The sequence below is a fragment of the Nuphar pumila genome, chromosome 6 (genome assembly GCF_984573655.1).
Source record: "Nuphar pumila chromosome 6, dmNupPumi1.hap1.1, whole genome shotgun sequence".
Lineage (NCBI taxonomy): Eukaryota > Viridiplantae > Streptophyta > Magnoliopsida > Nymphaeales > Nymphaeaceae > Nuphar > Nuphar pumila.
In genome coordinates, this window is record NC_143254.1 from 33,994,706 (window position 1) to 34,008,501 (window position 13,796).

Below are 13,796 nucleotides of genomic sequence, written 5' to 3' on the forward strand. Positions count from 1 at the left end.
TAAAATAATAATATTTTTTAGAATATAAGGTTACTTTTTGAGGTAAAAAAAGTAACTTTGATAATTTTATAAAGTTATTTTTAAAAAAAAGTGTTTGACTTTTCAATTATCTTCAGAAGAATTATAATACCACAAAAAAATGCCTTGCATTTTTTTAAAATATCATTATTTTAAGAGTATTTTGTTAAACCATATATATATATATATATATATATATATATATATATATATATATATATATATATATATATATATAACATGAACAGAGCGTCTATGTAAACCAAACGTAGTCCCACTTTTCCTAAATCTTTTATTGGTGGTGCACCACCTTTTCATTTTGTTGTAACAGATTGTCCACGAGCAGAAACAAAACGATTGATGTGATAAATGGAATGTGCTCCTGCAGCAAAACACAAGCTTACCGCAGTATTTATTCAGGAAAATTGAATTTTAGCCTAGTTCAAAATTCAGCAAGTCGCTGTAACATTCCTACTACTGCCATGTACAGATCCTTTTTCATCGTTCACTCATTTCCATAGCTTTACACATTTGTCATGGCTAGCTGTCGCGATTAGTTCAGTCACCGACGACTGCGCCAAACCAGCAATAAGACCATCATGGGCTGCCACTGTTTTCGATCGACTGGCCACAGGATCCCACAGCTCAACTGTCTGTTATCAGCGATGATATCAGTCACACAGGAAGTAGCAAAATACAGTAGTAAAAGAAGCTAACAGATACCAAGAAGGAAATAAAGAAACAGGACCTTTGAAAAACTAATTACTTGACACACGTAATTTAAGACGCATGGGCCAATCCAGGATTGGGCCTAATGTTTGGACTAGCCATGAATTCCTGAAACCTGGGTAAACATGATTTCTTGCATTTGGAGAGGAGGTAAAGTATTGTAGGTTAAGGGAAGCCTACAAGTGTAGCTAAATTTTCAGCCCTCATAGCAAATAGGTTAGGTCCATAGAGAAAAAGTCCAGTTTGTTTTTCATATTTTAGCAGACTAGAGATCCAACGAATAAATACAAAAAAAAATCTGAGAAAAATATGACCAAGGGTACTTTGTTCAGTACGATATTTGGTAAATATTAAGCTATAATGAATAAATGAAGAAGGGGTGGAAAGCGTAGGAAAGAAAAATTAGGTGTACTTTCATAAAATAGCTACAGTTACAGATAGCTATCGACTTGCTATACTAGCCCAAAGTTACTGTTGGCCGCAAGGTGATATGGGCTATTTCTATTACTTCACTGAATATTATTGCAACAGTTGTGGAGAGATCACATTAGTGTTGCTGTTTACAGAGAAACATCCAGAAATAACACCATAGAACTTATATTTTCTGTGCCTCTAAAATATGGTTGTAGTACCATTGTTTCAGGTAGCTCACCTGATAACCACCAATAACGAGGAGGTGGGGATGAGTTGGGTGGAATATGCATGACTGGAACTTATTGCCATTGGAGTTCAGCTTGTGTATAATTTCTCCACGTTTGGATGAGAATGACCAAACTCTTACACAATCTTCGCTCACCGATGCTAAAATTTCACCATCCATGTTCCAGCAGATTGACCGAACATCCTTTTCATGACCCTGCAAACAGCCATCACCAAGGATGCAACTCAGAAAGCTCATGGGTTAGCTAGACATGCCTCAGCAGTAAGCAAACCTTCAGTGAAAGGCGACAGCTCTGAGTCTCCACATCAAAAACATTGACCACATTATCAGCAGCAGCAGCTAACAGATGGCCAGAGCCAGGTTGAAATCTTACTTGTGAAGCACCACCCTAACACACATTCACAGAATCATGAGTGAAAATTTCTTTACGGGAATGTAACAGTTGGACAGCTGTCACACCGACTCGCCAACTAGGTGCCGCACCCGCACCTGATGCGGTCAACCTGACCCTGAGTGCAGTCAACGCACCCAGGGTCATTTATGTCCAACTTTTGGACTTTATATATACATATATATATATATATATTTATTTATTTATTTATATATATATATAATTTTTTATATTTTTGCCGCACCCCCGCACCCAAGTTTTGGAAGCAAACCGCAGCCCTGCTCTGATACCATGAAAGAAATCTAATATCAGATTTATGGAAGCACCAGAGTTGCGTTTCTGCAGAAAATGGAGAGAAGGAGAAAGAGAGAGGGAGAAGCTCAGAAAGAAAAAACGGCAGCCACAAATGAAGAGGCATACCCTAATTCTATTATATGTAACATAGATTACAAAGGGTTTAAAATACAAACAAATAACAAGAATGCCATTACATAAAAAGAAACAGACTTAATGTGATTAGACACACGGATCTGGATCTGATCCAGCTCCGGTGACGTCTAAATCACATTTTATCAACAAAAAAATGTATCAAAAAACAATTTCCCTTACGAAAAATGTATAACCAATAAAACGAATGCATTTACTAGATAAAATCACAAGCTCACATTGTAAGATGCATGCAAGAATGCAAAAACCCATACATACAAAAGAAAAGATTATTATATATCTAGAAATTCGTATGTTCATAAGCACATATGTAGGCTGAAACATAATCCAAGATTTCGAATACCAAAAGAAAGAAAAAAGTAGAGAAGAGACTGCAAATGCTGTCATTGTTAACACCAATATTGTCATTTGCCTCTTTCTCCATTCCAAGTTTGCAACCCACCGCACGTGCACGAGAGAGAGAGAGAGAGAGAGAGAGAGGGCCCTAATTTTTTTTCCAAGTGATGACAAATTCCACCCTTCTCAAATGCCATAGGAGACATCTTTGACATTTTCCAAAAGCAACCGATTTGCCAAAGTTTGACAAACTATATATCCTTGTTTATTTGCAATGTATGAGTTAATCAGAAAGTCAAGATTAACTCTTTCTACTAAGTGATTGCTCCATAAGCTTTCTTATTATGTATCCAATTTTTTCTTATAATGTAATATAAACATTACTAGACTTATGATAAGAGAAGATTAAACATGAAATTGTTGAATCTCCTTTCATTCATCATGTTTTTTCATGTACCAACCAAAATTTGTAACAGAAATTAAACAGTATCAGGATCACAACCCATTATATTATCTAAGAGCAAGATATCTAACATCTTCATCCAGACAGTACAAGTCACTTATTTTCGTGATAGAAAAAGAGCTCTGACCTTGATGACATGGTTGGTGGCATGCTCTTTGACACTCCAAAAGCGAATTTCACCATTTGCATCACAAGAACATAGAAGATCTGTCTTCATTTGGTGGAAGTCCAATGACATCACCTGGGTCATATGCCCAGCAAAATTGCATATGGAATGGAGTGGCTGCACTCCAACGATGGACATAAGTCAGACTAATAAATGAAATTATAAAAAACAAGGAAGCATATGGATAGACAAATAAAACCTTAACTGAATTCATAAAAAGAAGGAAACACGTGATGGATGGGCACATAAAACCTTGTCAGAAAGCCATAGCAGACATGAGGTCATTTTAATACCAACTGTATATAGACATAAAACTAAACGATTTCATGGCCTGTGTCAAATGAACAAACTGAATGCTCTCAACATAGTTCAAACCATGCTCCTGCTTTCTTTTTTTCTCATAAGGCAAATCATACTTCCGCTAAAACAAGTGACCATGGAAATACACAGTCGTTGGCTTTTGTGTGCTCATATTCAGCATTACAAAATCCTGACTAAAACATTGGAAGAGCAAGCAAAGAAGGCACAGAGACAATAGCAAATTCTTGAACAGAAAAAAAGGCCAATAATAAAGAATAGTTTGTCTCCTCCACATATATTTAAAAGGATCGATTTAGTGGTAATTATCCATGCTACATATGAATAGTGATGTAAATGGGTTGGACTTGGGTTGGATCTATGCCTTCGAATTGCACCTTATTGGATCTAGCGTAATCTGATTCAGATTCAAATTTGGAGTTGGTTGGGGAAAAGGTACGCTGAATCAGAATACAATTAGCTAATCAGATATATTGTAATATTTTATACATAATCAAGTCTGATGTCTGTTAGATTTGGATGCAAATCTGTATAATAAATCCGACTTCAATTATTAATCAGATCCTGTTAGCTTTACCGAATCCATCTAATCAGAGTTGAATCTGGTCAGATATCTGACTAATCGTACATCCATAGACATCCCAATATATGAATCTAGGTTTATCATATTCTACCCTCACCAACCCCACTTGTTCGCATGGTCTCAATTCACTTGAATGCCAATCATGAGAAGATAAAGAAACAAGTTCTACTAGTTTTGATCGTGGCATAGTCATATACATGTGTGCATTGTTGTTTGCATGCAAAGAAACAGGTGCACACAATTCCCCCATCCCCTGCACCCAACCCAAGAATAATTTTCTAACCACCTAACCCCACTTGTTTGCGATCTCATTCACTTGTATGCCAATCATAACAAGATGAAGAAACAAACTTTAGCAGGGGGTGTGACATAGTCACATGCAGATGTGCACATGTCCTCACAGTGGCAGAGCTAGGATATTTTTATCTTAGGAGGGCAGTGGCAGAGCCAGGATATGTCATTTCGGGGAGCATTCTATAGATACATACCATAGCCACATATAATGCTTATATTTTGAAAATATGATGATATTTAGGAGAAAAACATCTTACTCAATATTAAAGGGATAATATTGTGATATCTTTAAAATATTGGCTATAACATAAATATCATGACATTGTCACGATAATATTGCAATAATATCATGATATTTAGAAAATTACTTTATTTACTTAAACATATGTTTTTTTTAACCTATGCTTTGCTTATTTTATTTTAAAAAACTTTTCTAATTGCTTCTTTATGTTTTGATGAAAAATACTGTGAAAACTTGTTATTTATTATCCTTTTTATTTTCATTTGCAATTTTTATTTTTTTAAAGCATCCGAGATTTTCTCAAGTTTTTCATGAGAAAAAACAACTTTTTGATGAGAAAACCTCACCAAGAAATTGTCAAGAACAATATTTAAAAAAGACTCCTAAAAAAAACCTCGTCGAGAAATTGCCAAGAACAATATTTGCAGCTATGACATTTTCATACATATCCAGATCAGATCTGCATAGAGGAAGCATTACATGCTATAATTCTTTTATTCTTGACTTGTGTGGATATTTATATATTTCCCATTTGCTGATCATACTTGACGTTAGATTATTTATCTCATTCTTATCTATTTCTTCCATATTCAACCTGGGGAAACCACGGCGGGGAATGAGAAGACTTAGTCACCCTCCCGAAGGGAAAAAAATGACAGGGCTAGGACCCCCACACCCGGGGCCTATGCAGGGCTTCGGCAATGGATTGAGCAGGGGGAGTAGCGCTTAAAAGAACAAATTCTACAGAGAAAATAATAACAAAGTCTCATCCACAAAAGTCCAACTAGGAAACTAGCTATATCCAAAAACCTCTGTATCTGAAACACGAATGTTCAAAAGCAGCAATTAGAACAAATTACCTCCGCTGCATTCCACAATCGCACAGTTCTGTCAAAGGAGGATGTTGCAAAGTATGTTGAGTTGGGCCTAAATCGAACATCTGTAATCAAAAGAGTGTGCTCTTCTGGCAGGCTTCTAGTTTCCAGAGTATCCATGTTCCAAAGGACAACCTGCAAAAGTAAAATTGTTTGCATCTTCAAAATTAGAAAAGTGAGATATATCAGGAACAGTATTGCAGCATTACAATAGCAACATGTTACCTTCTTGTCATGACCAGCACTGGCTAACAGTTTTCCATCTGATGAGAAATGGCAACAGACAACCTTACCATTGCTTGAACGAAGGCAGCCAACTTCAGACAAAGAAACACCTGCCAAGAAGGAATAAGATGTTCCACAACATATAATCAAAAGATTTAGACAATTAAAGGTAGAAAATAATTACCTTTCAGGGCATCAGAGCTTCCTAAAGTGTCAAAGAAAGGATCCTCGGCATTCTCATTATCATGTGACAGAAATGATCCAACATCATCATCTAAAGAGGTAACATCCTGAAAACTCTGCAAGTTTTCCTGTGACAACATATAAACTATCAATAGGATGACATCCACCATTTTGAAAGGCAATCATTGGATCTGCATCAATTAAACCAAATGACATTACCAGCTGCTTTAATGTTTGCACGGTTCCCTCCATTGTAGCAGAGACATCGGTCTGCAAATTCTTTGTCATGCCACTATGCTCTGAAGCATTGTCTGCAGACATTCCATCACGAGCTATATGAGCTGATAGCGTTGATGGTGCAGTAGTGGAGGGAGGACCTGTACAATCATATGTCCTAGTACCGTTTGCCATTCCAGAATTCACAGACTTCTTCCTCTTTCGACAGTTCTGAAGCAAATATCATTATCATCATCAGTAATGTTTTCAGTACAAACTACAAACATATCATGCATGTTACCTAACTGAATTAGAATGCAGAAACCTTATCAAGTTTCCACAAATAAATCAAATGTTTGAGGAAAATGACATACACCAACCTGTTGTGGCTGTTGCTGGTTTCGCTCATCCTGTTGTTCCTCCGATTTTAACAGACACAGCACATGGAGAACCCATAAATCATAACAAAAACCATTCACTAAAAGAAAAAGTTGTCATGATAAAAAAGGCATGAATTACAACTATTAATACATGAAGAATAAGTTCATGCCCGTGGAGATTCACCTATCAAAACACATAACTAGAAGTTCTGACGAACAGTAGTCAACTCCAAACAATCAGGGGACAGTAACATGTGCATTAGATGTGTTTGATATATTGCAAAATCACCAGTATGCAATAAACATGTATTGTACATTCCTGGTATACTGCAATTTATCAATGGAAAAATATGCCTAGCTTTTGGTAAATAATTTTCTATTAACACCTTAAGACAGAAGGAAGCTAGTATTCAAGATTGATTGAAAAGAAGTCTAACCCTCATGCAAACCTCGGCTCGATCACCTGAAACTGCTTCAACTGATGGTAAAGAAGGTTGAACAGAAGAACCAACATGAGGAGGGCCAACACATTCAGTAAAGTGAGCATCTTTGCCACTCAAATGAACCCTGGAAACTCTTGCGGCAGCTGTTCCTGGATGACCACATTTTGCTGCCAATATAGATGCACACTTTTCTGGTGCTTCTGCCAGCAGTTTCTGTTGTTGCATAGGTGTCAATAGCTGGAACTGCTGCAGAGCATCAGACCTTTGCAAATGAGACACCTGCAGGGAGTATGGTTGAAGTTGATCATGTCCCTATCAAAAGATTGAAAAGATCAGAGTGAGCTCAAACTTTTTAAGGCTAATTTAGGTGACAACTCTCATGTAACATATCTTGATATGTACTTACCATTAGGGGCCAACCATTAAGAGAAAATTCCTTAATCATAGGACTCAGTCCTGCACAAGTACATCCTAAACCATTTAGACTCCAACTGAGCAATAGCACTGATGAATATGCTCAAAGAAAGAAAAAGGTGCTTCATCACTTATAAAAATAAATTATATTTAGCACATTTGATAATAAAAAAATTATAAAACCATAAATGAGTAAAACCTACGCTCTTGAAATGCAGTTTCCAGAAGGGGAAGAAAAAAAATCATTCTACATCGTTCGAAAAAAAGAATAAATTGGTCCAGTAATGAATGCATTCTCCATTTCAAAAGAAGGTATGGTAGAGGGATTTAAAAGCTCCAAAAGTTCCCACATAATGTCAAATGCCAATGAGCTTCCTGTATGTCAAATGCAAATAATATGACTTGAAATAATCCAATGGATGTTCATGCAACAATAAAAACAAACCTTCCTGAGGTCCAGATCTTGACTGCATGCCTCCTGGTACACCTTGCAAAACTGGATCCAAAGATTCAGTTCTGTAATTCTTAGCCAAAATTGCGTTATGTATATTGTCCTGAAAGATTTCCAGATGACTACATTCAGATCCATTTGCTCAGTTCAGTATAGTAGAAAGACATGCAACTTACAGATGTCCATAAAGGCTGTGCATGCAATTGTTCTGATGCCATAGAGATGTTCCTACATGCAACTTGGGATAAATCACTGTGCAATAGAACAACAACCAAACGAACTTCAGCTCAACCATAAAGAAGTATAACATGATAGCAAACAAAACTGTAACAGTTAGTAATACACTTATTTTGCAGTCAACTTATTCATAATGTGCACATGCAGTTATTTTTGAAATACCCAAAATGGTTTGCCACAGACTTTAGAGAAGACAATTTATCAGCATCAAGCCAGGTAGAAGAGTCCAACTGTCGTGCATAACCATGTTTTGAATTATCCATATAAAGTTTTATGCAGTCAGCTGGCTGTCTAAACACATTCTCAGGATTCCCAGAGCCCGGGCAAATGTTGAAAGATGAATAGCGAGTATCTGAAGTCTGTTGCTGTTTCCTTTCTTGCATCATTTGGAGCTTCATAATTTGAGATTTAAGTTGTTTCTCCTTCTCCTTTAATTGCTGTGTCTGTAAATAGCAAACAACCTCTGAACAACTAAATGCTTACCATAAAAGCAACAGCCAAGTGAAATCCGTGAGAAACATATTAAAAAAGAACCAAGAAATGTGCAAATTATGCTGTATTTTCACCTCTAGATATGCTGCTGCTGCATCAGACGACTTTCCATTTGTTCTCGCAATGAATATGTCCCAGAATACAGCCCACCATTCATATAAGAACCCACCCGGCGAATCAACTACTGCAATGGTTGAGCATTATGTTACTTGTTGGATTTAACAAAGCTCCTATGTCCAAATCTATCCAAATACGTCAAATTTACACAATTAAACATGACAAAAGAATTACTAAAACATGTTTAATGTACATGTACTACCATACCTATGAAAATACAATAATCCATTAATGAAAAGATTACTAGCTCTAGTTCTTTTTCTGAAAAGAAGCATAAACCAAAACAAAGTGCACTTTACACACACACACACACACACACACATGTGTGTGTGTGTGTGCGTTCGAAACAGTGATTCCTTTGCTTGTAATTACATAAGATAAAACTGATATGAAAAGGAACAGCCCTGCAACAAGTTATGATGAATATTACATACAAGCAGCCCATAAGTGCTGTCCCATATAAGATAATAACAAATCAGAAAATTACAAGAATACCATAAATTAATGGAAAAGCAAAAGAACCAATTAGGAACATACTAATACATGACTGATTCTTGAGAGAGAGAGAGAGAGAGAGAGTAAACTAATTCGAGAGACATGTTCACGACCAATGAATGTATACTAAAATCCCCAAATGGCAAGCAGACATCTCTAAAACAAAGGAAAAAAGATTGAAAATAAGTTCTTGTTAGACAATGAATTTTTGCAAAAGACTACCCATACATCGACTTTAATAAGTGATAAATACTTCATGATATAATGTTATAACCATTACAAGTTAGGACAAGCTGAATAAAAACATCATAGGCTCACATATTGTACTATTACTACTTAAAACCTTTTAAATGTTTGAAATTTAAAATGAGAGCCATTTTCTCTCCCCAATACATTTCACTCTTGCTTTCTGCTTCACTTTCGCTTCCTATTAGCCTACCTGACAACTTCGGCTCTCAATATATAATTGGTCTGGCCAAACCAAGGTAGGAATGAAAGATGCATCCTATTAGTTTTTTAACATTTTATTGAATGTTTTGTAAAAGAAATCTCACAAATGTGCTGTCTATAGTATAAATTAGTGGAAAAGTTGTATCAGATAGAACTTTTTTATGTTTAGACAAGATTTTAACGTATATAAATGTCAACAGCCTATATTGCATTAGCATATTGCAATAAAAACATCGGGCTTAACATTTTATTGCCTGTTTTCAGTGTTTTGTAAACCAGACCTTACAAATGTGCTGTCTAGAGTTTTATTTAGTGGCCAAAGTGTATCAGATAGAAATTTTTTATGTTTAGACAGGATGTTAACATATATAAATGACAACAGCCTATATTGCATCAACACCTTACAATAAAAACATCAGGCCTTCCACTGAAATAATTTGATCCAGGACATGTTTTCTAGAAAACGTGCAATGAGAAACATGTCATCCACATTATAGGATTAAGCAAAAGCCACCTGCAACTATGACTTTTTTAAGTAGGCTCATCCAGTCCATTCTTATGATGAAAAAGTAAAGAACTTGACCAAATGTTCACTTCCTTAAAAATATCAAACACAAGATCAACCTCCACAATATAATCAAATTCAAAAGCAAGTACTCTTAAGTATTAATCTAAAGGATATGCCAGAAAAACCCAGATGGGTAAATGATGTCAAAAAGTATAGAAGAAGGTAATGCATTCTGCAATAACAAGATAATTCAATATCAAGTAACCCAACTAGGTCCATGATTTATCAGAAGCATAAGAACTTTGCCCAATAACGACTAGCATCTCAATACAAAACCCATATATTCGGGGTTATCATCCCATCAATCGCCAAAATCAGAACGCCCACAATTCATATCATCCACTCTTCTCAAACACACAATTTGTAGCTCCCGCGAACAACAGGAAAGGAACTCAGATTTTATCACCAGAGCAGAGGCCACAACCACCACCAACAAGATCAGCCAGAACCATTTTTCTTACATGTGACTGCCACGACAACATAAAGCTCGAAACGCGTCCCACAGAACGTTCGGTTGGCCCCAAATGAGAATTTTTCAATCTCAATTGTAAAAGAACAATTCTCATTTGCCTGATTCCTGACGTGCAAGCAATCGCAGGAACGAATCCTGATTCCTCATGATTCGAAATCACATTTTACTCACTTCTCAATGTGATTGAAGATCACATTGTCCACCCTGTTATTTTGAATGACTATATCGAATCACATGAGATGGAATCGTATGTGATTCCAAATCACATGAGATGCAAGCAAGCGTGAGCGATAAACTTCATACCCCAAGGCCTAGAAAATGGATGGTAGGCCTCCCAACATAACCAAAAGAGTAAAGACCAAAGTTGGAGGTCACCCCCAAGAGAGGACATCACCATAAAGAAGAAGAATGAAATCAAACCAAGAAGACACACATGCAAAGACAAAAAAATCGCATCCGATCGATTCTTTACCATCAGCAGAAGGGCGTATGGGGATCTTCCCTTCCTTCTTGAACGCCTTAGCCGATTCATGGAAGTTCTTCTTCTTCATATAGTCCAGGATATAAACATCAAGCCTGCAACCATTCAAAGGGAAGCCCATCAAGAGGAAAAAACCCAACGCAAAAGCAATAGGAAAACCAACAAAAACAAAGTTGGGTATCGCAATTTACATCACGTTTGGGTCCATCGCAGCCATAACGTCCACAACCGCCTCCTCCAAACCCCTGCAGAAACCAAAACTTCTCTCAAAACCACTTCTTAAAAATGCAAAACCCAGATTACAGAATCGAGAAAACGACCGGAAAGACTTGCTTTCCTATCCAACTGAAGCAGTTTCTACCACCATACAAAGCCAAGGCGTTCACGAGAGAAACGAGAAAAGAAAAACTTTCAAACGAAAGAAAAGAGAGAAGGCGGCAGTTTGCTAAAAACAGAAGAGAAGAAGAAGAGTGGAAGAGGGGAAAGAGAAGAGATGGCCAGCCTTCGAATAAGGCTGGCGTTCGCTACAACAGCGTCGGCATGCAAATAGCGCGAAAGGAACCGCCTTCACTCAACAGGGGGGGGGCAAAGGCAATTGAAAGCTTGGGCCTGTGACGGCAAATGTATTATATTATTTTTTGAAATGTCAATTGGGTAATGAGGCTTCTTGAAACCATATGACATTCCATCATGTCGTTAGTACCATACCGTTCAATGGTTTCTTCGACGCTTCTTTGAGTTCGTTTTGCATATCCGGGCCTTAAAAAGGGCGTTTCTTTCACGCGCTTTCATGTGAAAGTGGCTATCTTTCATAGGAAAATAGGGCATGTCTCTTATAAAGAGAAACAAACATGTTGATTAGAAATATATAATGGGAATCACAAAATAAAATGCCTGAAAGGTGTCAAAACGGGTTCACGCCTCCCCTTACGGACTTTCCACAGAAAGTGGCCCGTTCAAAGAAAAAAAAAAGGCATCCCTTGATTGGGAGTGTACCAAAAGCTAACAATATTTAGGGTTTGGAGTTGTCCTTAGTAGTTAGGGGTGTCAACAGATTAGGTTTATGCAGACCCGGCAAGTACCAAGCCCTATAACGTCCGGGTATGGTGATAAATAAGAAAACCCAATGAAGATCTGGATCCGAACTCGAAGATCCGATTAATACATGGTTCCGAGTATAGCTTGTGAAATTTTATTTCAGATTTGGGCTCGACCCGGGTTTCGATTAAGATCCACAAATTTTTAATATAAAAATAATAAAAAATATTGTTTTTATCAAGTCCGAGTATAGTTTCTCTTATAGTGGGTCTGATTAGACCTGAGTCAGGTCCCGATACCTCAGAGCGCTACTGCAAAGGCCCTTTAAGTCGATGGAGGCAGAAAAATTGATGGCTTCCGGTTCTTTCAATATCCCAGCAAAATCGGCCAGAATACTCTCCATCGTCGGTGACTAAAAAACATAAACCGTTGAAATGGTTAGGTAACCCACCTCTTCCGTGCAGTTCATTGCCATAGTCTGGAAGAATGTTATGGTCCGGAATTTATTTTGGCATTCTTTAGACTTTTGTTAGATTTAATGTTTGAATTTTTGGCTTTAATGTAGGTTATTAGGATTGGATGTGTGTATTTGATTCATTTAATTTAAAAACAATAAATTGAGTTTGCATAAATCAAAGTCCAACAATTGTTTTTTACTCAAATTCAGAGAAGATTTAGATCCGACAAATAATTTAGATTTCAGAGGATGATGCCAAATATCAAGTATTGAAGTAGACATTTCATACTCATATGGCAGCTTAGGTGGCAGATTAAGAGTAGATCATACATGAGACAAGTGTCATCATCCAATAAACTTTATGGAGTTGAGATTATGTGAACATGTCAACACCATAATTAAGAAAAAGCAAGCTAGCAGGGCCGATAAGAGGGACAAGTATATCGAGCACAATAATGCTAAGGTCAAATGTGTCTAGCATAACGGGTACGATAATGCTAATGGCATCAAAAATATCGACCACTATAATGTTAATGTTGATAAAGTCAAACGTGGAGTCAGTTATGGTAGAGATCACGACAATCTCAACCATGATAGTGGACTCTCACAAAAGATGTTGATAAGGCCGCATGTGAAGCCAGTCCCAATAGCGATGCCAATAATATCGGACATGATAATGGGACTCTTATAACAAGTTTTGATAAGGCTACACGTGAAGCCAACATGATCAAGACCATCGACAATAGGACTCTCAAACAGTTATGATATGATAAAGACCGACAATATAAGTGTGGAGTTAATACCAAGAATATCAGGATTATCATTGATAACGATAATCTTGATATTAAAGATAATTTGGTTAAAATGAAGAGAGGTCAAGGTAGCAAATGTAATAATGTTATAAAAAAGAAGAATCTAGAAAAATCGACAGAAGTTGATAACAATGTAATTCTCTTAAATAGTAGAAAAACTCCATACGTGATTGTTGAGTGGAGTATCGTGGATGTAGATGGTAGTTCACTTAACCACATTAAAAATTGTGTGTGAATCTTTTCTTTTTATGGTATCAGAGTCATCTTCGATTTTGGGTGATTGGTGAATTCTTCTCAATGGCGTCAACAGGCATGACTGCTCTATCAAATTTTCGTAGCCCTT

The 13,796-nt window shown here is 36.8% G+C and overlaps 1 protein-coding gene across 3 annotated transcripts; it reads right to left on the reverse strand.

Moving 5' to 3' along the window:
* Nucleotides 1–309: 309 nt before the first annotated feature.
* Nucleotides 310–11,713, reverse strand: LOC149834589 (transcriptional corepressor LEUNIG_HOMOLOG-like). 3 transcript variants are annotated; one of them, XM_090010201.1, is made up of 18 exons: nucleotides 11,467–11,713; nucleotides 11,338–11,391; nucleotides 11,138–11,241; nucleotides 8,638–8,747; nucleotides 8,234–8,514; nucleotides 8,011–8,086; nucleotides 7,829–7,937; nucleotides 7,376–7,425; nucleotides 6,964–7,281; nucleotides 6,527–6,556; nucleotides 6,150–6,377; nucleotides 5,932–6,058; nucleotides 5,748–5,857; nucleotides 5,508–5,657; nucleotides 3,173–3,328; nucleotides 1,680–1,796; nucleotides 1,400–1,603; nucleotides 310–671 (listed from the first exon to the last, which is right to left on the reverse strand). In XM_090010201.1, exons 2-18 carry the CDS (start codon nucleotides 11,361–11,363, stop codon nucleotides 528–530), a joined length of 2,340 nt encoding a protein of 779 aa, XP_089866327.1. In that variant the 5' UTR covers nucleotides 11,364–11,391; nucleotides 11,467–11,713; the 3' UTR covers nucleotides 310–527. The 3 variants fall into 3 exon arrangements, with proteins under 3 accessions (XP_089866327.1, XP_089866329.1, XP_089866328.1); XM_090010203.1 differs by lacking the exon at nucleotides 11,467–11,713 and having other exon boundaries at nucleotides 6,150–6,241; nucleotides 6,332–6,377; nucleotides 11,338–11,402; XM_090010202.1 differs by lacking the exon at nucleotides 11,467–11,713 and having other exon boundaries at nucleotides 8,638–8,744; nucleotides 11,338–11,402.
* Nucleotides 11,714–13,796: the final 2,083 nt, after the last annotated feature.